This window comes from Myotis myotis, unplaced genomic scaffold (assembly GCF_014108235.1).
Source record: "Myotis myotis isolate mMyoMyo1 unplaced genomic scaffold, mMyoMyo1.p scaffold_m19_p_1, whole genome shotgun sequence".
Classification (NCBI taxonomy): domain Eukaryota; kingdom Metazoa; phylum Chordata; class Mammalia; order Chiroptera; family Vespertilionidae; genus Myotis; species Myotis myotis.
Genome location: NW_023416313.1, coordinates 190,839,833 through 190,866,754, shown reverse-complemented (window position 1 = coordinate 190,866,754; position 26,922 = coordinate 190,839,833). Strand labels below are relative to the sequence as shown.

At 36.1% G+C, this 26,922-nt stretch overlaps 1 protein-coding gene across 3 annotated transcripts; it reads right to left on the bottom strand.

Moving 5' to 3' along the window:
* Positions 1-3,408: 3,408 nt before the first annotated feature.
* PSMA3 (proteasome 20S subunit alpha 3) lies at positions 3,409-26,922 on the bottom strand. Of its 3 annotated transcripts, XM_036308670.1 has the most exons (11): positions 26,764-26,921; positions 23,466-23,548; positions 17,426-17,549; positions 15,575-15,676; positions 15,419-15,492; positions 12,798-12,870; positions 11,681-11,746; positions 7,745-7,791; positions 5,307-5,374; positions 3,938-4,002; positions 3,409-3,547 (listed from the first exon to the last, which is right to left on the bottom strand). In XM_036308670.1, exons 1-11 carry the CDS (start codon positions 26,782-26,784, stop codon positions 3,503-3,505), a joined length of 768 nt encoding a protein of 255 aa, XP_036164563.1. In that variant the 5' UTR covers positions 26,785-26,921; the 3' UTR covers positions 3,409-3,502. The 3 variants fall into 3 exon arrangements, with proteins under 3 accessions (XP_036164563.1, XP_036164574.1, XP_036164564.1); XM_036308681.1 differs by lacking the exon at positions 15,575-15,676 and having other exon boundaries at positions 26,764-26,922; XM_036308671.1 differs by lacking the exon at positions 11,681-11,746.

Sequence of the window (26,922 nt, the reverse complement as noted above, 5' to 3'; positions counted from 1 at the left end):
CAGTCTTTTTATTTTTCGAAAAGTGTTCTGGCTGTTCTAATTCTTTTTCCCATATAAATTTTAGTAATAGCTTGATGATTTCTTACCACTCCCCAACCCCACCCCCCAAAAAGAGCCCATTATGAATTTGATTGGGTTTACGTTGAATCCATAAATCAGTTTAGGGAGACTTGACAATACTGAATCTTCTGATCAGTTTCTGATTAGTTCATTTTCTCTCACCATTTTATAATTTTCAACATACATTGCACAAATTTAAACTTATACCTAAGTGTTCCAGTTTATGCCATTTTAATGGTATATAATCCTCATTTTATAGATGAGGAAAGAAGTAACTTGCCCAAGGTGACAATTATTAAATGACAAAGCCAATTTGAAACTTACACTAATCTGGCTTTAATTATGATGTTACTTTTATTATGAAATTGTTGTGGTTACAGTGGTGGCAGAAAGGAAGCCCTAACTTCTTTTAACGAGAAAAATCCCATTATCATGCTTTTATAAAAGATTTTATTCTGCCCTGGCCAGTGTGGCTTAGTTGGTTGACTGTCACGCTATGCACAGGTTTGTCAGGGCACATTTTTTAAAAGTTTATTGTTAATTGATTTCAGAGAGGGAGAGATAGAAACATCAATGATGAGAGAGAAATATTTCATTGTATATATGTACCACAGCTTTTTTTTATCTACTCATCTATTGATGAGCATTTGTGTTGCTCCCAATCTTGGCTCTTATAAATAATGCTGCAGTGAACATGGGAGTGCATATGTTCTTTCGAATCAGTTTTGAGTTCCTTTCGATATATACCCAGATTTGGTAGACCTTACACTGTTCACTAGTATGAATTATTTCAAATTTTAAAAAATGTGTACTATTAGCATTTGAATGCCTACTGTGTGCTCACCAGTTAAGATGAAAAACATGATTTCTTTTCTTGAACAACTCCCATCTATGGGAGGGATAGTGAACACCATAATAGATACATAAACATGGCAGTGGTAGAACAAAAGCTTTTACTTGGTTAGGATTGAGTACTTCATGTTTTGGAGTTCTTTTTTTTTTTTTTTTTTGTAGTTAATTTGACAACTATTTGGTGGGAAATATGTAAAGAGCTTTGAGAGGGGGAAATCATTTCAGAAGGCTTTCTTTGGCTGGTGATCTGATTCCTTAGGAAAGACCACTTAAGAAATAGCCTATGCATGGTGAACGAATATAGATAAGTAGATATTTTTACAAAATGAGAAAGGACATGTTAATTTGTCATCTTAATTAGTTCTTCAAGTCTTAATTTAAAGAGTATTTTGTTTTAATCAAGTGTATTGATGGCCCTGGCCGGTTTGGCTCAGTGGATAGAGTGTTGGCCTCTGGACTGAAGGGTCCCAGGTTCGATTCCAGTCAAGGGCACATGCCCAGGTTTCAGGCTCAATCCCCAGTGTGGGGCATGCAGGAGGCAGCCAATCAATGATTCTCATCATTGATGTTTCTCTCTCTCTCTCCCTCTTCCTTCCTCTCTGAAATCAATAAAAATATATATTTAAAAAAAAAAGTGTATTGATGACCTATAATGTGATTGCTCCCATTTATTTTTCAGGTCCCTTTATGAATGATAAAACAAAAGCAAACAGATTACCAGATAAGTGCTTTTATAGTTTAATTACATTTTATTATTTGTAATCTCTAAACCAAAACTTTATTCTTTAAAACATTTTTCATTTTTCTTTTTTCAGGTACCAGCATCAAGGTTTACAGTAATCAAGGTACTCAGTCTTTTCTGAAAATAAATTTGTAGTCTTGTACAAAGTAAAATATACAAGACTTTCTTTCCTCAGAGGCTAATCTATCTCAACGGTGCATTTACATAGTGACCCTACAATTGAACCTAGGTTATTGAACCTGTATAAATATATGTATGAAACTCAGTTGTTTTCCTTCCATAAATAGCTGAAGAGCTGGGTGTACCTGCTTAAGTATTTTTAGATTTGTTTGTTGTTATGGCATCTATACTATTTTTCAGGTGTCTTAGCTGCTCAAATTTAGGTTTCTTTAGAATTACTCTTTTTAAAAAAAGGGGGTTTTAGCTATACTGATATGAATAAGAACACATGTACTCACAAGTACAGTAATAGGAGATCCATATTCTATACTTCGGAAGTTTGGAAAAATAATGGCTAGAGATTGGCTTGGGGATAGTCAGCTTATTGTCTCTCTCACTAGATCCAATTTAATATTATTTAGATGTTTTGCCAAGGCTAACAGTGGTGTCATTCTGAATTAAATGTGAGTTGTAAAATTAACAATTTTATATAAAAGAAGCCATGGCAGTGACATTGGTTTTGGCTTGTTTGTATAGTAGTTAGCTATTCAAGTATAATGATTTGCTATTTGAACTACACAGATGTTCAAAGTCCAGCAGTACCCTGCTGCTAAACTCGGTGACTAGATTCCTACCTATGAAAGCATGACAGTTGAATGGAGTGATACTGGCATGAGCCCAATAAAAGGTGTGTACACCTGGATACTTGCCCTGAGTGAGTTCACATTGTTTCTTCCTGCTGTCAATGCTACTGTTCAGGTTATGACAATTGTTCTTACAGGTCACGATTCTGACTATTCCTCAGTAACGATTCTGCTTACAGAGCACTTTCACAAATATTCTCATTTATTTTTTGGCATAAAATAAGAGTATTTTTATATTAACTTTACAGATTGAGAAATTTCTTACATGGGTACTTAAATCCACTCCAATACATTCTTGACTCTCCGGAAACATCTTTCTTGTGTGTATATACCTAGAGGTTAAAAGTGGCTGATGACCAGCAGCCATTTCACTAAATACAAAACTGGGCAATGGCATCAATTAATTGCCTACTACCTTGATAGGTACTTTTTATACTTGATCTTAACCAAAAGGCCTAGAAGCAATGGCAGGGATTTTTAAAATCTGATTCCAATGCCTTTATTTGCAGTATTTTAACTAAGAAATTTTTAAATAGGCATAAACCTATAATTATTTAGTTGTAAACTAAATAATTCACAACTTTAGCCAATTATTAAGCAGAACTTTCCCTTCAAAAAGACTACTTAGTTAAAGTTGTTCAGGCTTTCCTTGTTCTGAATGCATTTTGATAATACCTATTGCAACAGAACATATGTATATTTCATGACCCAGTACTTCTACTCTTATGTATCATATTTCCTACAGAAATGCTGTGCAGGTGTACCAAAACAATTGTACATGTTCACAGCTGCAATATTCATTATAGTACAGAAACAAAACTGGAAAGGACGCTGAACTGTCTAGCAACAGAAGTTGAACATATTTACAACTAAATAAATATGTGCTCAATTAACCCCACCAATTTTGTCAAGCAGATATTAAACCAAACTTCAATAATTACAAGACAAAAATTTAATGAAAAATGGTCAGTGGTATTTAATAATTCAAGGAGCCTAAATAGTTACATTGGGACTGTATTAGAAATTTAAGATAAATGCTGAAATGTTACATATTATCATCATCTGATTCATCTTCTTCCTTCAAAGATTCCTGTTAAGAGAAAAAGTGTTTAAAATAAATTTCTAATATTACAACAATTTGAATCTAATTAGCCACTTATTAAAAATACTTAATTGAAAAATGAATACTGGTTTAGAATAAGGCACCCAACTTATTAAAAAAAGATAATTATATACCTTAGTCTAACAATCAACTTATTTTTGATAGAATACACACAATATGAAAGTATTTAATGTCCTAAAAACCACTCCCATTTTCACAAAGAATAAAATGGGGGGCAGGGGCTGAGAACCAGGGTAACTTTATCCCCATTAAGGATAACGTAGAACATTTCTGTCCTTAGTTCAACTCAACTTTTGTTACTTAATCTAAATCATAATTCTATGCGTATTTCCATGGAGTTTTCATGTAGTGACTTACCTTCGCATATTTCTCTGCCTCTTCCCTTATATCTTTTGGAACAATTTCATGTCTTCCTTTAGTTACTAGAAATTAAGCCATATATTTAAATGAATTAAAAATGAGGATATATTGTGATTTGCAATACTATGCAATCTACCCAATCCACAGGTATGGTCCCTTTAAGATAAATGTTGTAAAGTTGTACTTTTAATAAAACCAGATGCTTTGAATTCATTTTTGTGTGTTTTTTCCACGTGAGATTAAATCTGCCCAAATTTAGCTTTTATGGAAAGAATGAATCATACTGTGGTAAATCTTGAGTATTCTTTCATGGACAGCATGATTAATTTTTTTAAACTGGCCTTGAAGCTTCATGGTTACATTAAGCTACAAAGAAAAACTTGCTTTCTCGGTAATATTTTTTAAAAACGTGAAATGGATGTTTCAAAAGTTAAACTAAATAATTCACAACTTTAGTCAATTATTAAGCAGAACTCTCCCTTCAAAAAGACTACTTTGTAAAGTTGTTCAGGCTTTCCTTGTTCTGAATGCATTTTGGTAATACCTATTGCAACAGAACATATGTATATTTCATGACCCAGTAGTTTCACTCTTATGTATCATATTTCCTACAGAAATGCTGTGCAGGTGCACCAAAACAATTGTACATGTTCACGGCTGCAATATTCATTATAGTACAGAAACAAAACAAAACTGGAAAGGATGCTGAACTGTCCAGCAACAGAAGTTGAATAAATTGTGGTATATTTGAACAACAGAACACTATACAGCAAGGCAAATGAACAAATACTACTTAAAATACACAGCAACCCAAATGACTTACACAAATATAATGTTGAAGAAATCAGGGGTAAAAGAATATATATTGTATCATTTCATTTATATAAAAACTTCAACAGACAAAACTATGGTGTTAGAATTTAGGATAGTGGGTACTTTTGGGGAGAAGGTAGAAGACTGATTTCAAGAAGGCCTAAGGGGTGATCTGGGGGCTAGTCTAGTTTTTTAATACTTTTTAAATTTTACAATTTTTATTTTAGAGCGAGAAACATCAATTTTTGTTTCACTGGCTTATGTATTCGTTGGTTGCTTCTTGTATGTGCCCTGACAAGGGATTGAACCCACAACAACCTTGGTGTATCAGGGCAATGTTCTAACCAACTGAGCTACGTGTGGAGGGGTTATATAACTGTATCCATATTGTAATAATTCGTCAATTCATTTGTCATTTGTATACATATATGTCATTAACAAATTACCCAGTGGTAGATTAGTAAATTAGTTAGTACATTAGTGGTAACAAGTCACCCAGTGGTAAATTAGGTTTGATACAGACAACTTGAGAGAATGCATAAACGGAACTTACTTTCACCAACCCAGCTGAGCTCCAGTTCAAAAGCTTTATCCTTAACTTCATCATGTACTATGTAAATTCTAAAATAGAAAATTATAACAATTATTTGGTGATCTACAAACACTGTAGTTAATGTACGGTTAGCACAAAGTAGAACACTTTATATAAGTATAAAATTATACATATACACATTATACATAATTTCTATTTATGAACACTGGAAAATTAATTACACAGGGTTGATAAATACTACAAATGATTCAATATACCTTCAAAATCCATGTTTATCTTGATACAGTGTTTTAGAGACATAACTAAAAAACATAGCTTATAAGGAATACAAATGGGAAAAACCTCATTACCTGTGTCTTTTCAAGATAATTTGTTTTTTCCATTAACTGATTATTTTTAAAATAAATTAATTTCTAGTTTGCAATTATTAATGGTCTCTTCTCTCTGCAACTTCTTGGCTGGAATCATTGTAAACCCTTGTCCATTTTCCCTTCCTGGCCTTCAAACTACAATACATGCCAAATTTCAGCAAACAAGGAGGCACTGTCACATAACATTAAAGTAAAAATATCAAAAAATTAAGCATCAGCGCAAAGCTTTCCTATTTTATACTTTCTACAACCTTACACACTTTACTAATCCCTTGCTATAATATAAAGAGTCATAATTTTTCTGCAACTAATAAAAGGTATGTAGTGCTGCAAAAGGGATGGCTTTTCTGCATGGAACTAATTAGTGTCTGCTGTTACACCTAAACATAAAAGGGCTGATTTCCAGAAGCATTTCTCAATGGAGGAAATTGAGTTTATCATGTTAAACTTATAATGCTGTCCAGCTGGCATGGCTCAGTGGTTGAGTGTCAACCTGTGAACCAGCGGGAAGTCATGGTTCGATCCCGAGTGTGGGGCATGCAGGAGGCAGCCAATCGATGATTCTCATCATTGATGTTTTCCTCTCTCTCTTTCCCTCTGAAATCAATAAAAATATACATTTTTTAAAAAATTGTTATAATGTAATTATAATGAGAATTTTTTAAAGTGGGTTCTGCTTCACAAGTGGAAAGGGAAGGGTATGGTAAAGGAGGGGGGCGAATGAAGAGTGAATGATGGATAAGTAGCACATTTAAATACTTTCGCCATTTTAATATTTTATTTACAAAAACTCAGTTTAAGCGAGATTAAGGGTACTATTTAGTACACTTATTAATAAAGGGCTCTCTAGCCCTAGCTGGTTTGGCTCAGTGGATATAGTGTCGGCCTGCAGACTGAAGGGTCCTGGGTTCAATTCTGGTCAAGTACCTTGGTGTCAGGTTCCCTGGCCCTGGTCAGGGTGAGTAGGAGGCAACCAATTGATGTGTCTGTCTCACATCGATGTTTCTGTCTCTCCCTCTCCCCTCCACTCTCTAAAAATCAATGGAAAAATTTCTTATGGTGAGGATTAACAACAACAATAATAAAAGAGCTCTCTAGGACTTTTTCCCTTGCATATATTATTAAATGTAAAACCTAAGACATTTATGCAAAGACTTGACTGACTAGACCATGTTCATGTGGAATAGAGATGCTGTGAATTCTCTGGAGTATTGTTTATGACTTTAAAATATGAAAAGTTGACTTCAAACTAACATTTTATTGGACTTTTTGAAATATTCAAATGCTTGCTTCCTTGATCTACAACAGGGATGGGGAACCTTTTTTCTGCCAAGGGCCATTTGGATATTTATACCATCATTCACTTAATATAATTCATTTAATACAAATTTATGTTGCTATGAAAAAAGCTCCTAGATTTGAATTTGAGTCCAGCCTGCAGTTGCCTTGGCAGGGTCAGACCAAATGATTTTGCAGGTCTCATACGGTCCAAGGACCAGAGGTTCCACACCCTGATCTAGAAGAATTATGAATTATGAAGTACTGCCACTCAGGTTTACTGGCTTTGTGATTGCTTACTATTAACTATTACTTAGCAACCTACTCTGTACCTTCAAGCTTTCAATTGTTTTTAAATATCTGAAATATTGCTCTCCTCATCTTCTTAAAAGAACTTTTATACCTGACATTATCTTGCCCAAAGAAACAGGTTATTTAAATGAACCAACTTCATGGATCACCTATAGAAATAATTAGCTGTAAACTGAAAAAGTTTGTGAATTAAAATTACTACTATTGGAGATTTTGACATTTGGGAAGTTGGGAACTATGAAATAAAATCCCCAGAGGTCCACTATATCCTCCTACCCTTGAATTCTGTCACCTGAACTCCAGGAGTTTATTTTGTCAAAGGCTATTTTTTTCTCCATTCCATTATTACTTAAAATATGGATATTGTCTTCCTTAATTCTCCTTCAAATATTAAATTCACCACAAAACAGCCTTTTTGAACTAATGGTTGTAATACAGTGAAATATTTCTGTTAATGGTAAGGAAATTTCAACTTACATTTTTGCAACTTCTTTAACAACATCACGACAAGTCATTTCTTTCATCTACAAAAAATAAAATATATATTCAGTTAAGTTATGAGTTAAAAGAACACTTTCCACTTGTGTAACTATTTTAAGATTCTTTTCACAACCCATACTCGTGTGACATATTCTCAGATATAAAACCAAGGAAAATAACATCCCAAAGGATCAGAGCCTAAATTTCTTGATTCAGTTTAATGTTTTTAAATTATTATGCCAAAACTGATATTCTTAATGACCCTAATCTGGGGACCACTAATTTTGTGATAAGTATTAAAATTTATAAAAATCCACACCCCTTTGCCTTAACTGGTTTGGCTCAGTGGCCAGAGCGTCACCCTGTGGACTGAAGGGTCCCAGATTCGATTCCAGTCAAGGGCACATGCCCGGGTTATGGGCTCGATCCCCAGTAGCAGAGTACAGACAGCAGCTGATCAATGATTCTGTCATCACTGATGTTTCTATCTCTCCCTCTCTGAAATCAATAAAAATATATTTTAAATAAATAAGACAGTGGTTATTTTTTTTTAAATCCACATCCCTTTATGAGTCTATTATTCACAGGCAGACCCTGATGTTTAAAAGACTACACAAGATCCACAGAAATGATTAAGAAAAATTGTCCCTTACATGACAAAAATGCAAAATGTTGGGGAAAACTTTGAAAAACCAAGAGTTGAGTGGGTTCCTAGAACATAGCTAGATTAGGTTTGGTTTTGAAGATAAATGGAATGCACAAGATAAGATCAAAAAACATGTTTGCGCAAACTGGTGTTCGTATTCTGGATATGTTGGGGAGGATGGAAATCATAAAAGAAAGGGTGTTCATAAAGCAGTGCAGACTTGAAGTAATTCAATTACTTTATCTCTAAACTAGATTCATTAGTATTATACTTTTGGTATTTATTTAGACTTTAAACATGCTCTGTGCCTGCACAGCCATCTGAGAAAGCAGGAACAAAAATCATAATCCTATATAACAAAGATGTAATATGCAAATGGTTGTTACCCCATAAAGCATAACGACCAGATCACAGATCAGCAGGAGGGTGGGGCAGCGGGCTACAAGCAGGCAGTGGAGAGCTACAGGAGGGGGCAGGGCAGCAAGCTATAAGGGGAGGGGGGGGATAAGGGAGCCACAGGAAGGTGGTCACCAGGTAGAGTGCTACTGGAGGGCTACTAGTCCATAATAAAAGCTTAATATGCTAATTAGACCAGACAGCTGAACGACCTTCTGGATAAAGCCTCAGCTGAGAGGGCCAAGCCCCTTGCATGAATTTCATGCATCAGGCCTCTAGTACAACTATAAAAGAACTGGCATGGGCTCTTCAAAAAATTAGTATTGGGGGGAGGGGAGGATTTAAATTATAAGAGATAAGGAAACAAATTCAGTGTGTGAACTTGAATTATGGTTTGAAAAACAGTTACAAATGACATTGTTGAGATTAATGAGGCAACTTGATTATGGACTGAATATTAGATAAGGGTGATAATGGTATTCTAAAGAGATGAATGCTGAAGCAGTGAGGGATGCAATGTCATAATGTTGGCAATTTTTGCTTCAAATCGTTTAGAAAAATAGCATACAAATGGATAGACTGTTGGAAATATTAACTGCAATCTAGATGCAGATATTTATAGTACTCATCTTTTCTGATGCTTTAATTTTTATATAAAGTTAGGGGTGAAGTAAAAGAAAGGATCTTTATACTTTTTCCTCATGGGTTAAATTCTGTATTTACTAAATTATCATACAAAGGCAAACTTGAACACATGTGAAAAGCCACATTTTTTTATTTTTTAAAAGGAAGAGGAAGTGATAGATAGAAACATCAATGATGAGAGGGAATACTGATTGGCTGTCTCCTGTACGCCCCCCACTGGGATGGAGCCTGGGATCCTTCAGTCTGCAGGCCAATGCTCTATCCACTGAGCCAAACTGGCTAGGGCAAAAGCCACATTTAAAATGACATATTTTTACATATATTCATGCAGTTCTTATCTCATAAAATAATAATTTTGGTGAACAACAACAAGAAAAAGGCAAAGCAATGATGTAGAGTGGTGGTTGACAAACTTCTGTGAAGGACCCAACAGTAAATATTTTAGACTTTATGGACTTTGGTCTCTATTCCAACTATCAAACTCTACTGTTGTAGTGTGAAAGTAGCCATAGACTGAATGTGGCTGTGTTCCCATAAAACTTTGAAAAGTAGAAACCATAGTTCGATGACCTGATTTAGAGCATCTTTTTGTCATTTAGGTATATATGTTCCTGAAGTGAAGTGATCTTTCTCAATTCTTTGCTAGGATTTGTTGGTATTCCCATTCCTTGCTAGGATTTAACCTCAGAAAGACAAAAAGATACTTGACTATTCTAAATACTCTCTTTAAATTTCTACACAATAATAAGGAAAGATGAAAGCAAAAGGGAAATGAGTAGAAGACAGGATCTTAGTGCTACATCAAAAGTGTGTGATGGAAAAGAACACTGGTCTAAGAGTCATAAGGTCTAGAAACTATTCATAACCAACATAATTCCATGATTCTAGCCCAGCTGTGAGCAAACTACGGCCCGCGGGCCACCGGCCCGTTTGAAATGAATAAAACTAAAAAAAAAAAAAAAGACCGTACCCTTTTATGTAATGATGTTTACTTTGAATTTATATTAGTTCACGCAAACACTCCATCCATGCTTTTGTTCCGGCCCTCCGGTCCAGTTTAAGAACCCACTGTGGCCCTCGAGTCAAAAAGTTTGCCCAACCCTGTTCTAGCCAGTGTATTTAACCCAGGATTGTGCTTGTGCTAAGTGATGCCTAAGGTCCTTTTGCCAGTTTTATTAAAACACCAAACATGACCCTAGCCAGTTTTGCTCAGTGGATAGAGCATCGGCCTAAGGACCAAAGGATCCCGGATTTGATTCCGGTCAAGGGAACATACCTTGGTTGCAGGCTCCTCCCTGGCTAGGGCTCGTGCAGGAGGCAACCAATCAAAGTGTTTCTCTCACATCAATGTTTCTCTCTGTCTTTCCCTCTCTCTCTCACTCTCCCCAAAAATCAATGGAAAATATCCTTGGGTGAGGATTAACAACAACAAAACACACAAAAAACATCAAACATGAATTAGGTTTTGTATGTCTAGAAAGTGGCATTAAATTTCAAGCACCAAAAAGATGTTCTAGAGCCTGGCCTTGAATGCACTGAATGAGTAAAGCAAAGTTCTGCATTAATATTAAATGTATATGAAATTTTTTCTTATAATTTACCAAAATACTCAAGTCATATGCCCGCCTTTTTGGGACCTTTCTGATTAGCAATAAAGAATTGGTAATATTAACTTGTTTCAATATTAAGTTGCTCAAATTGGCTAAAAGGAAAACCAACAAACTTTTAAGAAAACTTTTTTACACTGAAGATGGATTTCTGCTTCTTGGGGGTAGAGAGAGTGGGTAGTTGGGACAGGACAGAGTTTCATGCCTTAATGTAGGTAGGAACAAAGGAAAGACAAGCACTGGAGCAGTCACACTCTTAATGTAAGACATGCACAGACAAAAGTGCTCCAGAAGAAATGATAGAATAAAACCAAAGTTCTCAACCTGAGAAGGCTCATAGGGTTCCCATAAATGGCCTTGAAGCATTTTGTGAAATTACGATACTTTGTATTTTTCTGGATTAAGGGTTTACAATAAGCAGATATCAAAATCATAAAGGGATCCATGACACAATTCCACAAGTAAAATGTTACCAGCTTTCCTATTCAGCTACTTAGCAGCTTCAGTAAGTTCTGCTCGAAACAGCAAAACATATGCTATATACTAGTACTTGGTAGAAAAGGTTTAGTTTGTGGTGATAAAACTTCATTACATGAGAATGATGATATAGCAAAAATTCAAGCATTATGTATTACCTACCTGAAGCTTTTCTATTTCTGTCTTTGCAGCTTGCTTGGCCTTGCCAATAGCACAGCCCCAATAACCCTATTTAAAAAGAACACACACCAAAAAAAATATATGTATATATTCAATTAATATACTATTATAAATCATTGATGACTACTGTTTATATTTAAAGGTTAATGAAAGAATGTTAAATGACTTTCAAAAGTAAGTCTGCAGAAATACAGTCAAACACATGCTAATGAACACCAAGGAGCTCAAAATATTTAAAACACCAAACTTAATTCTAGAAGTTTGAATATGGGTTATTTTTAATACAGATATAGCCAAAGAAAAACAAATTTCATTATGTGTATTTCATGAACTAGAGACATTTTTGAGAGTGGGAATGAAAATTTTTTTTAGCATTTTAACAATGAAAAAAGTTATTTCTGAATTTCCTATGAGTTCTATACTCTAAACCAGCGGTTCTCAACCTGTGGGTCGCGACCCCTTTGGCAGTTGAACGACCCTTTCACAGGGGTCGCCTAAGACCATCCTGCATATCAGATATTTATATTACGATTCATAACAGTAGCAACATTACAGTTATGAAGTAGCAACGAAAATAATTTTATGGTTAAAAAAGGAACTGTATTTAAAGGGCCAGAAGGTTGAGAACCACTGCAGTCTAAACCATAATTCTTTGTTATTTCTATTATAAATTGTATTTGTTAAATTAAAGAATGTCCATTTATACCTGCATGTAATGACAAAATATAAAATCATTTTTTTTAAGGTAAAAAAAATCTCAGAAGATGGTGAAAGGTCAAAGAAATCCCATTTAAAGTCCTTTTTTTAAAAGTGAAAATATATGCAGTCTTAAGACACTGCTACTTTTTATAGTAATAAAGAAAATACCACATATTCAAAATTTTATGTTCGCATTGCAGTTTTTATAAGCGGCATACTGAAAACTACTAATCTTTCCTCCGCCTCATATCCATAGGTTATTGTTATTAATGCTAAACAAAATGTTACATTCCTTGAATGAATTTTAAAGAAACTTTATGTAAACTAAATATATTATTTCAGTGCTAATAACATACTATTAAACTAAAAATAGAATTCCATATGATTCAAAATTACTCACGTATGAAACACCCGACGGGTCAATCATGTAGAGTTGTGCACCATCATTCACACTGTAAGACCCTAACATGAAACTTCACAAAAAGAAATTGTTTAAACCATAGTTCTTAATACCAGAAAAGTATTTTAAAAATACAGTGATAAAAATGAAATTGTACTTTCTAAGATAAACTACTTATATACGTAAGTGTATATATATATATATATATATATATATATATATACACACTTTGATAAGGTAGTTTTAATGAAAACTAGTATACTTTTGAAACTGGGCTTTGTTTGATTAGTATTAAACTTTCTGATGAAATTTTCCTGGGAGGACAACAGTAGAGACAAAAGAGTAATGATAGGTGGAATACTAATAAGAGGACCCAATAGGTAAAAACATAAATATGAAAAAACCCAAGGTGACAAAATTCCTGATGTGAATACACTGAATCTACCTCAAGCTCTTGTTCCTTCATTTTGGGGCGGCTAGCCCCCATATTTATCCAATTATTTTTCTGCAATAAGCCAAAGAAGCTCAGTGCATTTTTATATGCTCAACAAATTAAAATTGGGCTATGAAACAATCATGTGAATTACTGATTTTCTGAAATTGTAATTTCTTTCCTTTCCCTTAAGAAGTAGAAAAGAAACCAGCCTCATCTTATATATCATTTAATGTACAGAATACCTTAACAGCCACCAGTCCAATTCCCACCACTAGCATCATTCCCTTCCATTTTCCACATGACTATGAGATTTATCTTGCAGAGTATATAACTGACTGTCATTATTTTAAAGCCCCTCAAGGTTTTTTAAGTATGGAGCAAACTTCTATATGATCTGACCCCTTCCTACATCTTCAATATCATATAAACACAGTCTACACAATGAGGATACTTGACTACCTCCACATTATCTGAAATGCCCGTGTAGTTTCATACTAGTCCCTTTGCTTGAAATACTCTTATCAATGCCCCATCTCACATCCTCCTTTCCTTGCCAACATTTCAGAGACCATTCCCTAACTGGTGTCCCACTATGCATACATTCATCATATCACCTCTAAAATTATATCCATGATAACACACTTATCTTTCTGCCCCCCCCATCCCCCCACACTGGCTTGGCAGACTTTATTTATTTATTAAATATATCTTTATTGATTTCAGAGAGGAAGGGAGAGGGAGGGAGAGAGAGAGAGAGAAACATCAATGATTGAGAGAGAATCATTGATTGGCTGCCTCCTGCACACCCCCTACTGGGGATCGAGCTCACAACCTGGGCATGTGCCCTTGGCCGGAATAGAACCTGGGACCCTTCAGTCCGCAGGCTGACGCTCTATCCACTGAGCCTAACTGGCTAGGGCTGACATGTTTATTTTTTTAAGTTATAAACTAGGGGGAACTAAAAGGGGTCAATGGGGGAAATAGGGAGACATATGTAAAACTTTCAACAATAAAGATTTTTTTTAAAGTTATAAACATCTTTTTGAGGGAAATCTAGAGCCATGACAGATCCCCGAGAAGCTGTATTTGAATATTTACATGTAAGCCACATTTGAATGTATACTCTAGAGATCTTGATGAAACTACATCCTAGCTTGCCCCAGAATAAAATACCAGCAGTTTAAATTCCACTTTAACAATAAGAAACTGGCCGAAACAGGTTTGGCTCAGTGGATAGAGCTTCGGCCTGCAGACTGAAAGGTCCCGGGTTTGATTCCAGTCAAGGGCATGTACCTTGGTTGCAGGCACATCCCCAGTGGGAGATGTGCAGGAGGCAGCTGATCGATGTTTCTCTCTCATCGATGTTTCTAACTCTCTATCTCTCTCCCTTCCTCTCTGCAAAAAATCAATAAAATATATTTTTAAAAAAAAATAAGAAACTGAGACTAATAAGAACTTAAAATGTATTTTTGTATGCATTCGTTACTGACTGCTAAAAAACTCCCAAGTATACAGATGGAAATTAATGAGAAAACCAACGTGTCAGTAAAGGTGGCTACCTAATAATGACAACACAGAATATCAGTTTGCAGTTTCCTGGGAATGTCAGGATCTAACATCAGAGAATGCTTTTTTGTTTTATTGAAAAATAATTAACATACACCTCTGTATCAAAGTTTTAGAGGTACAGCATGATGATTTGATTTACAAAAACTGTGAAATGATTACCACAATAGGTTTATTAGTTAACACCCATCATCTCATATTAAGTACAGTAAAGAAAAAAATTTTCTCCTTGTAATGACACCTCTTAGGATTTACTCTCAACTTTTCTAAATATCATACAGCAGTGTTAAGTATAGACATAAGGCTGTACATTACATCTCTAGTGCTTATTTATCTTATAACTGGAAGTTTATACCTTTAGACCAAATCACCTTCCTCCAGAGAATTTGTTATAGTCAAATTAAAATTATTACTATGAGTTCTGTGTTTCATCATCAGTTCAACTCTGTATAGTGTTTTTCACTATTCAAAGTTTCTATTTTTATGTACATTGTATTCAATCACTGCCCTAATACCTCTTAGTATTAGTTCATATTTTTAAGGTATAAAAGGCTAAAGTACTGGGAAAAACAGATACCTATAGTACAGATCTGAGTAAATAAATCAGAAAATTTCATACCTGCAGCCAAAAGGTCTAACAGCACTGTAGAGTGTATATGCGTGTACATACATGGCCACTCTGTCTGCAAGATGCTGGGGGAAGGGAGGAAAACAAGAGCTTATCAATGAACCTCCATTACTGTTCAAAAGCCTCCCCAACATGTTATCGACTTACTTTTAGTGGAATGTTATAGCCAAAGTTAGATCTAAAGTTGGAAGCTTCTTCTCTTGCAATGTCTGCTAAAGAACGAGCATCTGCCAACAAGCCTGCTACTGCCTGAAAGAAGTAAGTACCAACTGAATAGATATAACTATCATAAATCAGGGAAAGTACATAATTATTATAGGTTTTTAAAATATTTAATGAGTATCACCACTAAAACTAAGTTTTTTTGGCTTAAAGGTCTTCAAAAGACATTCTGGCCTTTTGATGCTTGATATGGGATTACAATTTAGAAAATTTACCACGTGTGACTTTATTGCTTTGTCCAGTGATCACATTCAGAATGATTATAATCAATCCACCACTTCATTATAAAGATTAAAACAACAAACATAATAAAACTTTTGGTCTTGGTAAGGACTGATCTTTCCTTTATTTAAAGCAGCTGTATGTTCAAAAAGTTATTAAAAGTTTTGGTCTAAACAGCACAACCTCAAATCTCCTTTTTCAGCCTACTGATTAATAAATTGCTATGCTAAACCAAAACTTGACAAGCTACATATCTTCCAAGATTAGTGGTTTACAACTGCAGTTACCAAACCAAGTACTGAGATAGCCTGAGCACTACAATGAACTCTCAAGAGTTGTGGGACATTAAGTTTGGGGGAAACATTTGTCAAAGCAGTTCAGTTTCAACATCAAGTCATTCTACACTCCTTTCAATACATCAAATCACTGAGGAGCTGGGTTGCTCTAATAAAAAATAAGTACTTTGCAAAAATCAATGTGGAACAGGAAATGAAGAGGGCAGCAAGTAATCTGATTCCAAACGTTAGAAGTTATACAGTTCACATTAACTGTAATTGTTTAAAAATTAAAATATACATATTCCTTTCATTATATGTGTCATTTTTTTAATGGCTACTTAGGTTTTAGGACATAAACACTTAAGTTGTTTGGACCTAAATACATAATAAATAGAACCATTGGGTATATTTTTGGCCCAGAGAAGACAAAGAAAAAATTACTGGAACATAGGTACTAGGAACCAAAAAAGTCTGGAAACTGCTTATTTAGAAAATTTTCAGAATTTGTAATTTTTAATAGCCTTTTATCTACTGCTACTTACTAATAGTAATAATGATGAAAATTCTTAACACATATTGAGCACTTATTACATGCTAATTAACATTTTATATAACTATTTTTAACCTTGCCAACAAATGTATAAGGTAGATATTATTATCACCATAGTTTAGCAAATGAGGAAACTAGTGTTTTTAGAGTGACTTTCCAAAGGTTACCCAGCCAGTAAATTTCATTATTTAAGTCATCCATTGCTTTGGAGAAAGCTTATTGTAGTCTTAAAATTCTCAAATCACTTGAAGACAATTGTGGAAACAAAACATTAATCCTTCATTGTTCCTAATCCTATTCAATGTCTAATGTTTTGCCAATTTCTGGCTATAAGAAATGCCATCAGTTTCCTGGCTTTAAATAACAAATGGAAAAATTTGAAAATTCTGGATAACAATTTTTCCATCACAAAAGGCCGACTCTCTAACCACTGACCAAAACAGGCCAGAGCCCAACTTCTCTTTTCTACACACATTTCTCACTCCTCTCCCCTCCTCCTTTTCTTAAGGCAACGTGGTTTTTCGTATCTATTTCCAATCAAGTTATGAGAGCTGTTCACAAACCAGTAACTATCTGTGATTACTTCTGTGGCTGCTCTCTAATCTGTTTCAACCTCAATGCTAAAGTAATAAATGGGTTCTTTTAACACATCTTAATATATTCCAATCAGTTACTTTACAAGAAACTGGACAAGGCAAAAGGAAACATTTTAAAATGTGACCTTACCATTCCAACATGCCGATCAACATTAAAAAGTCGTTTGTTGGACCCTTCTTCATAAAGTTTAGAAAGGACTAATTTTTCCACCCCAAAGACAACACCATCTTTACATCTGATTCCAATAGCTGTACTGAAACAAGCACAAGAAAATCAAAAATTTTTAATGAACTTCATAAACACAAAAATAGGTAACATTTAGTTTTTTAAAGCATGTCAAATACTTTAAAACAAATACATTTGAAAACTAGAAAGGGTAAACTACCTTAAGTGTAGTAAATTATAGCCATATAAATGAACATCATGTGACAAAAAGGATATTAAAACTTAAGTGAAAAAAGATGCCAACAAATTATGTACAAAATGGCACAGTGTCTGGCATATGATAGCCATATTATAACAAATGTTGACTAAATTCATGCCTATTAAAAGTGGTACATTATATGCATTGAAGAGACAAGCTATACACAAGCTAAAAAGTTAACAGTGACTAACTTGGGTGGATAGATTATAATTCTTTTTATTTTTTTTATTTTGCTTATTTGCTTTTTCTGCAGTAACCATGTACTGCTTATAATCCTATATAATAAAGAAAAACATGTAAATTGACCATCCCTCCACCACACCTACCAGCCAATCAGGAGTGAGTATGCAAATTAACCCAACAAAGATGGGAGGTTAAATTGCATACACAGGCGCTAGGCGGAGAGCGGAGAGGGAGAGCTGGCGGCTTGGAGGACTTGGCAGAGTGGGAGGCCACAGGGCGAAGAAAAGATCACGGGGAGCACCAGGAATTCTGGGAATAGTTTTGGTGGCAGCCCCAGGACCAGAAGCGGAATCATAGTTCTGGTGGCAGATGGATCTCCTAGACCAGCCGTGGGCAAACTACGGCCCACAGGCCGGATCCGGCCCGTTTGAAATGAATAAAACTAAAAAAAAAAGACCGTACCCCCCTGTCCTAGACACTAGAGCAGTGGTTCTCAACCTTCTGGCCCTTTAAATACAGTTCCTCATGTTGTGACCCAACCATAAAATTATATTCGTTGCTACTTCATAACTGTAATGTTGCTACTGTTATGAATAGTAATGTAAATATCTGATATGCAGGATGGTCTTAGGCGACCCTTGTGAAAGGGTCGTTCAACTGCCAAAGGGGTCGCAACCCACAGGTTGATAACCGCTGCACTAGCAACGTGAGCCTGGAGCAAGTTACTATTGCAGTGGCAGATGGAGAGAAAACAAAGGTGAGAGACATAAGTAAAATCAGAGTGTCAAGGAAAAATTAAAGGGAAGATATCCTAAAACTTCCAGGAAATCTCCACCAATGAAGCAAAGAAAAAAAAAGCCTCTATTATTCTGTGAGCAACAAACCAAACTGAATTGGGGTCTCAGACAATTCACTCATATGATTGCAAAGACAGATAGAAACTCCCGGATTGGAGAGGGCTCCCCTGAGGGCTCCCAGATTGGAGATGGTGCAGGTCCGCCTGAGGGACCCTCACACCCCCCAGTGCATGAATGTCATGCACCAGGCCTCTAGTAAGTATGTAAAAGAATATATGTTCTACACAAAAACAGCTTAGTGGTTGAGCATAGACCTATGAACCAGGAGGTCACAGTTCGATTCCTGTCAAGGCACATGCCCGGGTTGAAAGCTCTATCCCCAGTAAGGGGCGTGTAGGAGCCAGCCGATCCATGATACTCTCTTATCATTCATGTTTCTATCTCTCCAGCTCCCTTCCTCTCTGAAATCAATAAAAACATAGTTAAAAAAGAATTTAAAAATTGATCTTAAAGTAATCTCTTAAATAAAATGTGGAGAAATTATATGTTGCCATTTTAAGATGAAAATACATTATTTTATTTTCTAATCCTTTTAATAAAAGGAATTCTGATTAGAAGCAACCAGAAAAATGAACAGAACCACGTACACATATTGCAAAGAATTTTAGACACTCCTTCCCCCACACTTCAAGCATGGCTCCCCTTTCAAGTTTTAACTCCTGGGCCCACCTTTCAAAAACCCTGAGAATCTGCAAAGCCCATCTAGCTTATTCAAATTCCTATTTATAAATCCAGTGCTCTACTGAATTCAACCTCCCTATCATCCCTCAAATATCTTATGTTCATTTTTGCTGTTAAGTCTTCATTGAGGTTTCCCTGGGTGCTAGAATACACTTCCTCCTCACCACTGCATATTTAAATAAATTTCTACAAACTTTGGCAAATTCGCTGGAACTTAAACTCTTTAGCCTCAGGTAGCCTTTCCTAGTTATTCCAAATCATCATCTATTTTTCTCCCTCCCTCCCTCTCCCTTCTTCTCTGAAATCAATAAAAATATATTTTTTAAACTAAGAATGTCCTTGATAAAGCAGTAATTAATATTATTATATGATAACCCCTAAGTACCTGTCTTTTTATTATCATACTGAAATTAAAGGTACTCAAAGTGCTTCTGCACGGGAAAAACTGTTTTGAGTTGTTCCTAGAACAACATCTATATCTGAAAAGGCTATTAAAATACTTCTCATTTTTCCAACTACATACCTGCATGAAGCCTGATTTGCTTCACAAGCTTCAATAAAAGTAACAACATATTGAAGCAGAAGCAGATATGAGAATCTGTCTTCTATTAAGCTTTAACTATTGTGATCTGCCACTCTTCTCACTACATTTTGAAATATATTTTGGATAGTTTATTTTTTATTACAAATGTTACCAATATTTAATATTTTTAAATAACATTCATTTAAATTTTTATGGTAACATGCAATTGTGTTTATTATTGTTCTTTTGAATGATTTAGTATTTTTAGTTGTTTTAAAATCTAACATGGTAAATATTAATAGGACTAATGACCTGCATAAATAAAAGCTCTTTAGGGTCGCAGTAAAGATGGAGAGAACCTATAGTCTGCATAAAAAATGCTCTTTGAGGTCCTAAGTATATCAGGATCTGGACACCAAAATTTTGTGTACATTTTTGTTCTAAACAATCTAATCCTTATGTTATATTTCACAATTTTTCTTTCATATTATGATTCCTCAATGAGGCTAAAGAGGAAGATTATAGTTTAATCTCTTGCATATCACCTTCTAGGGGTATTAAAATTAAGATCATGGTACTTTTAAGTATTATCTTATATGTCATTAATTAATCTGGTAGTTCCTATACTTAGCAGGCACTCAAAAATATTTTACTTTTAAATTCCCAAGATTAAATTTCTTTCTTTAAAAAAACTGATCATCACTGCCTGACCTGTTTGGCTCAATGGATAGAGCGTCGGGCTGTGGACTCAAAGATTCCAGGTTCGATTCCAGTCAAGGGCATGTACCTTGGTTGCGGGCATATACCCAGTAGGGGGTGTGCAGGAGGCAGCTGATCGATGTTTCCCTCTCATAGATGTTTCTAACTCTCTATCCCTCTCCCTTCCTCTCTGTGAAAAAATCAATAAAATATATTTTAATAAAAGCAACTGATCATCATTCAATGCAGTAATATAATCTTAAATCAATTTATTTAATTAAATGGTAAATGTTTTCTAACTATTAGTTTATAGGCCAGATTCTTAAGAAAATTAATATGCAATCTAATTTTTCTAATTTTCACTTTTGTTCCCACACAGCACTTAAAAGATTTTCCAAATGTTTTTACATAGATTTCATTCTTATTGTCAGTTATGTGAGTAGTTAGGGTAGATGTCTACACCTAACATTATAAGACTGCATAGAGTAACCCTACCTGCTATCACTATTAAGTAGCAGCTAGGAGGAAAATTCACATCTTGTTTCCTAAAAAATATTTTTTTAATTTAATGATTTTGAGAGAGAGAAGGGGGGGCGGAGGAGACGGGGAAGTGAGAAACATCAGTTTGTTGTTCCACTTATTTATGCATTAATTGGTTGCTTCCTGTATGTGCCCTGACCATGGATCAAACACCCAACCTTGGCATATGGGGGAGGATGCTCTAACCAACTGAGCTATCTTCCAGTCAGGGCGGAAAATTCACATCTTGTGATCCTCATCCAATATTCTATCATATCAGGTATTAAAGATCCCTTTAAAAGAATAACTTTCCGTATTTTTCTTTATGCAGATAAAAACATCATTTATAGTGTTTCCATTTTTAAAAATTCCAATTTTATTTAAATGTAACGGTTTTAAATCATATTTAGAAATACTTAATAGAAAGCCAATTATTAAATACACAGATCCCCATAGCCTAGCCTCAATTTTCTGGGTTACAGATGGTTTCAAAATGTGTTTCCAGTTTTTCTTAGTTGATACTTCTCTTACCATTTTTTACACTAATGAAAAGTGCAAGAATGCAGAGGAGGGGGAAAAATAGTAACTTTCTCAAGTCTTTCTCCAGCTCCCTGGTCTAAAAGCCAATCTCCCTTTATCAACAGGAAGAAAATGTGTCAACTTTTTCTTGAATTTGACTCTCTTCTGAACTCTATCAAGCTTTGTATACAATAGCAAGTACATTTTAGCCTAAATTCTTAACAGCTTTAGTTCTATTGCAGTATCAGATACCAAAAGCCTATAAATATACCAATGTATCTAATACAACATTTAAACACAAAATAAATTAACTTTGTTTCAAATCCTATAATAGGACTCAAAATGTATTTTTGCTCAAAAAATTTTTAATATTTCATAAACCATTAGAAATCCACATACTTTCTTTCTAGCACTCAGGAATAACTACTGAGCGCTAGCACATGCAAAGACAAATAACAGTCTCCATAATCATATACCAGAATTAAAGATACTAGTACAAATTTGAATAACTCACTATTTGCATATGGATTTTTCTAAAACTCTACAAACATTTCCCTACTCCACCTCTACTCCAAAAGCTTTCATTATTATTTTATTTTTTTATATATTTTTGTATTGATTTCAGAGAGGAAGGGAGAGGGAGAGAGAGGTAGAAACATCAATAATGATAGAAAAATCATTGATTGGCTGCCTCTTGCACGTCCCACACTGGGGATTAAGCCCACAACCCGGGCATGTGCCCTTGACAGGAATCGAACCCGGTACCTTCAGTCTGCAGGATGACACTCTATCCACTGAGCCAAACTACCTAGGGCTCATTATTATTTTAAATAACTGAGCTTAAACACCAACACCATTTGTTTAGTAGGCCTGAAAAATTTCTTTGAGATCTGAGTGAAATGCTATAATACAAATTCATTTTTAAAAGTCCTTTAATTCATCCCAAAGCTTCTTCAGATTCAAAAATACAATTAACATGTAACTATAACTGATGCAAGTTCTTCAATAAAAGACTCATAAAATTTGCCACAGGATCATTTTAATGCCTTATTCTAAACAATAAGAGAGAAAGTAAAGGAAGTGAGTCCAACAGGAAAAGCATCTTAGTGATCCTACACCTTTTGGAGTGTGGCAGCAGCAGAATTTTTTAAATCCCTGCAGACAGGAACACATGACTAATGGCATAGGACATTTAAAAAAAAAGAAATACAAGTTAAAACCTAAAAAACCTAATGGCCAAAGAAAACAATGAGATAAACCATGAATTTTAAAAAGAAATGGGCTAGCCCTAACTGGTTTGGCTCAGTGGATAGAGCATCAGCCTGCAGACTGAAGGGTCCCAGGTTCAATAATGGTCAAGGGCATGTACCTGGGTTGCGGGCACATCCTAGTAGGGAGTGTGCAGGAGGCAGCTGATCAGATGTTTTGCATCGATGTTTCTAACTCTCTATCCTTCTCCCTTCCTCTCTGTAAAAAATCAATAAAATATATCTAAAAGAAAAAAGAAATGGGCTAGCAAAGATGATAATGAATTTGGTTTTATACACTACATTTGAGACATGGTAAAATGTCCAAATCGAAATACAGGACTGAGACTCATGAAATGATCTGGCCTAAAAAAAGATCTGAAAATGACTAATAAATTGAGATTATTTTAGGACACATGTTTTGTACCAAAGTAACATAACAAAGGCTAAGTACCAAAAATATAGAAAAGGAGATATTTAATAATATGCTAATTTCAAGTAAAGCAATGTTTCTTACCTACTGTTTTCCACAGCCTTCATAGCATATTCAACTTGAAAAACCCTTCCGTCAGGAGAGAATGTAGAGGCTGACAGGTCATACTGGGAGGAAAAAGGCAACAATAAGCCTATAGTTATGTATCTTTGGCAATAATAACCTTACAACTTTTTTTCTAAAATGGCTAATACATCAGAAATGTGTGTTAACTCTCAACAAAGACTTTAGCATGTCAGAGCAGCATCAGAAGCTAAGGCAAAAGTTATATGCTTTAGATTTCTGCTACTGGGAAGTAATAGATAGAAGGCCCAGATAAAAGCAACTTTTTTCCAATAAAACACAAAACTCAATTTTGTAATTACTATGGTATGGCAGAAATAACACTGAAGTCAGAACATTCTAATTCGTAACTGTGGCACTAAACAAACTGAGGAGCCTTAGACAAATCATTTAGCATTAAAACATGTAATAAACATGTTAGTCATTATAAGGGAATATTAAGAGAATACTCATTCTTTAACGCCTTCATTTCAAATCAGAACCGGGCACAAATCTGATGTTGGAGATACAGCAGTAACCGAGAAAAAGGACTATAATGAGCCCTGGCCAGTGTGGCTCAATTGGTTGACCGTTGTCCCATGCACCAAAAGGTCTCCGGTTCCATTCCTGGTCAGGGCACATGCCCAGGTGAATACGGGAGACAACAGATCTTTCTTTCTCTTTCTCTCTTTCTCTCTCTCTCTCTCTCTCTCTCTCTCTCTCTCTCTCTCTCTCTCTCTCGTCAATGTTTTTTTTTTTTTTCTCTCCCTTTCTTTAAAATCAATACAAACATGTTTTTTTAAAAAAGTACTATAATGAAAATAAAACAGATTGAAATGATAGGAGCAACTATTACAGACTACCTGGTCAGGAAAGGTCTTGCTGGGGCAGTTAGCTCTATTTAGTTATTTAGACTGAGTCCCACAGTAGCCAGCCGTGTGCAAACTACAGCCTGCGGGCTGAATCCGGCCCGTTTGAAATGAATAAAACTAAAAAAAAAAAAGACCGTACCCTTTTATGTAATGATGTTTACTTTGAATTTATATCAGTTCACACAAACACTCCATCCATGCTTTTGTTCCGGCCCTCCGGTCCAGTTTAAGAACCCATTGTGGCCCTCGAGTCAAAAAGTTTGCCCACCCCTGAACTAGCCATTCAGGATATGGAGGAGCCATCCTGGCTTTTGGCCTAAAGACCTGCAGGTGGAAATAAGCCTAGCACAACCCAGGAAAAGAAACAAGGCCACTGCGTCTTGAGCACTGTTAAGTGGCAGAGAGAAAACTATCAGAGATATGTGGGGATAAACTATGCTGCCTTCCAGGCTGGAGTAAGAAGTTTATATTTTACTCTAAATGCAATAGGAAGTCATTGGAATGTAAAGGGGGGGGGGGGGGCTGATATAACCTAATTTTTTAAAAAAACATCATTCATCTGAAGAATGAATTGCAGTGGGAACAAGAGTGGAAGCAGAGATCAGGTATTCCAAAGGTGGTACTTCGACTAGAGAAAAAAAGATGAAAAGCAGTATCTTTTGAGGGTAGAGAACCTCCTCCCTTCCCCCCACAACAAAACTCTGCTAATGCATTGGCTCTAGGAGTAAAGTGAAAAAGAAATTAAAGGTGAGTCAGATTTTTTTCATTTGAGCAACTAGAGCTGGACCACTCACTTAGCTGCAGATTGTAGGGGATGCAAATAGGAAGCAAAAAAGAAATTACAGGTGAATCATACTTTTTTTTCTTTTTTCACTTGAGCAACTAGAACTGGACTGTTCACTGAAGACAAGATTGTAAGAGATGCCGAAACCGGTTTGGCTCAGTGGATAGAGCATCGGCCTGCGGACTGAAGGGTCCCAGGTTCGATTCCGGTCAAGGGCATGTACCTGGGCTGCGGGCACATCCCCAGTGGGAGATGTGCAGGAGGCAGCTGATCGATGTTTCTCTCCCATCGATGTTTCTAACTCTCTATCTCTCTCCCTTCCTCTCTGTAAAAAATCAATAAAATATATTAAAAAAAAAAAAAAAAAAAGATTGTAAGAGATGCAAAAGGGCAAGAAAACCCAGAAATGCCTGTTAAACCATCAGGTGGAGAGAAATGTCAAGTAGACAGGTCTTACTAGAAGTGGTAACAGGAGACAGGCCTCCACAGAGGTGCTTCCTGAAGATTCTTAACTCTACCACTATAACAACGAAAGGTTATATTAACAAGTGTTTTTACAGGGTTTGGAGAATGAAACACTATCAATCGAAAGTAATATTAACGCAGTTGCAAAGTCAATTTGCTACATTACTAAGCAACTACTATTCCTAAAAACAAACAAAAAAACATGACAAACTAGCATCACATAACCAAATGGAATAAACCATTCCAAACATAAGCTGCCTATTATCAAACTCGGAAACCCAGTACTTGGGCTTAATGCTGAGTATCCAAATCCTGTGAACTCTCAGAAACCCATTATTCAACGCCTTCATGCAAACAACCAATCTATATTTCTAAACAAAACTATTATTTTCTATATGGATAAATACATAAAAGGGGTAAGCAAAAGATTGCATATATGCAGTACGTTTAACAAAGGAAATTAGCCGAACAAGTCCAACTCCAAAATCCTCAACAGTCTTGTCTATGCAAAGTCAGAAGCGGCTAGGTCCCTAGCTAATAATTTCAATGTCTGCAGTAGTTTGCTAGGTACTCTGTACAGGAAACGCTGGGACACAGGAAGAAATAAAGGATTCTTCAGATTTCACTTTTGAGACCATTTTTCTTATTAGTTCTGTCCGGGTAGTTTCCAAAGAAGCACACGGAGCGATCACTCCCCACGGGGGAAGATGGAGAAGGCCCCGTGAGTCAGCAGCACCCGGGCCACTGCACGAAGCCGCCCGCGGAAAGCGCGTCTCAGACCTCGGACCCTCAGCCGCCCGGGCTCGGCGGTTCCCAGGAGGGGCTGACGCCCAGCCCTCCCCACTGTGTCTCAGGCCCCACGAGTTTCCACTTTCGGTTTCCCGGAGAGGATCAAGAACGTGACTCAGCAATCCCCAGCGGCTCCATCTCACGGCGGCGCCGCCAGGCCCGCCACACCTGAGCTGCAGAGCCTCAGGTCCCCGTCACCGCAGGCCCCGGCCTAGAAATACGCGTGTCGGAGGGACCACTGGAAGCGGCCCTCTTGGCCGAGAGCAGTCCCCAGTGCACCCCGAGCTGGCGCACCCTAAGCGGCCGGCCCGAGCTCCCTTCAACGCGAATCCTCCGACTAGACTATCACACCGAGAGATAACGAACTCACCCCGGTGCCGATCGAGCTCATCCTGCTAAAAACCAGCGGAACGTGTAGGGTCTCAGGGCCGAAAGCGCTCCCGCTACACCGCAGCACGCACACTAGTAACAGGCTCTCTCATTGGCTGATCTCTCAACCAATAGCCTTCTCTGTGGTTCGTTCCTCGGT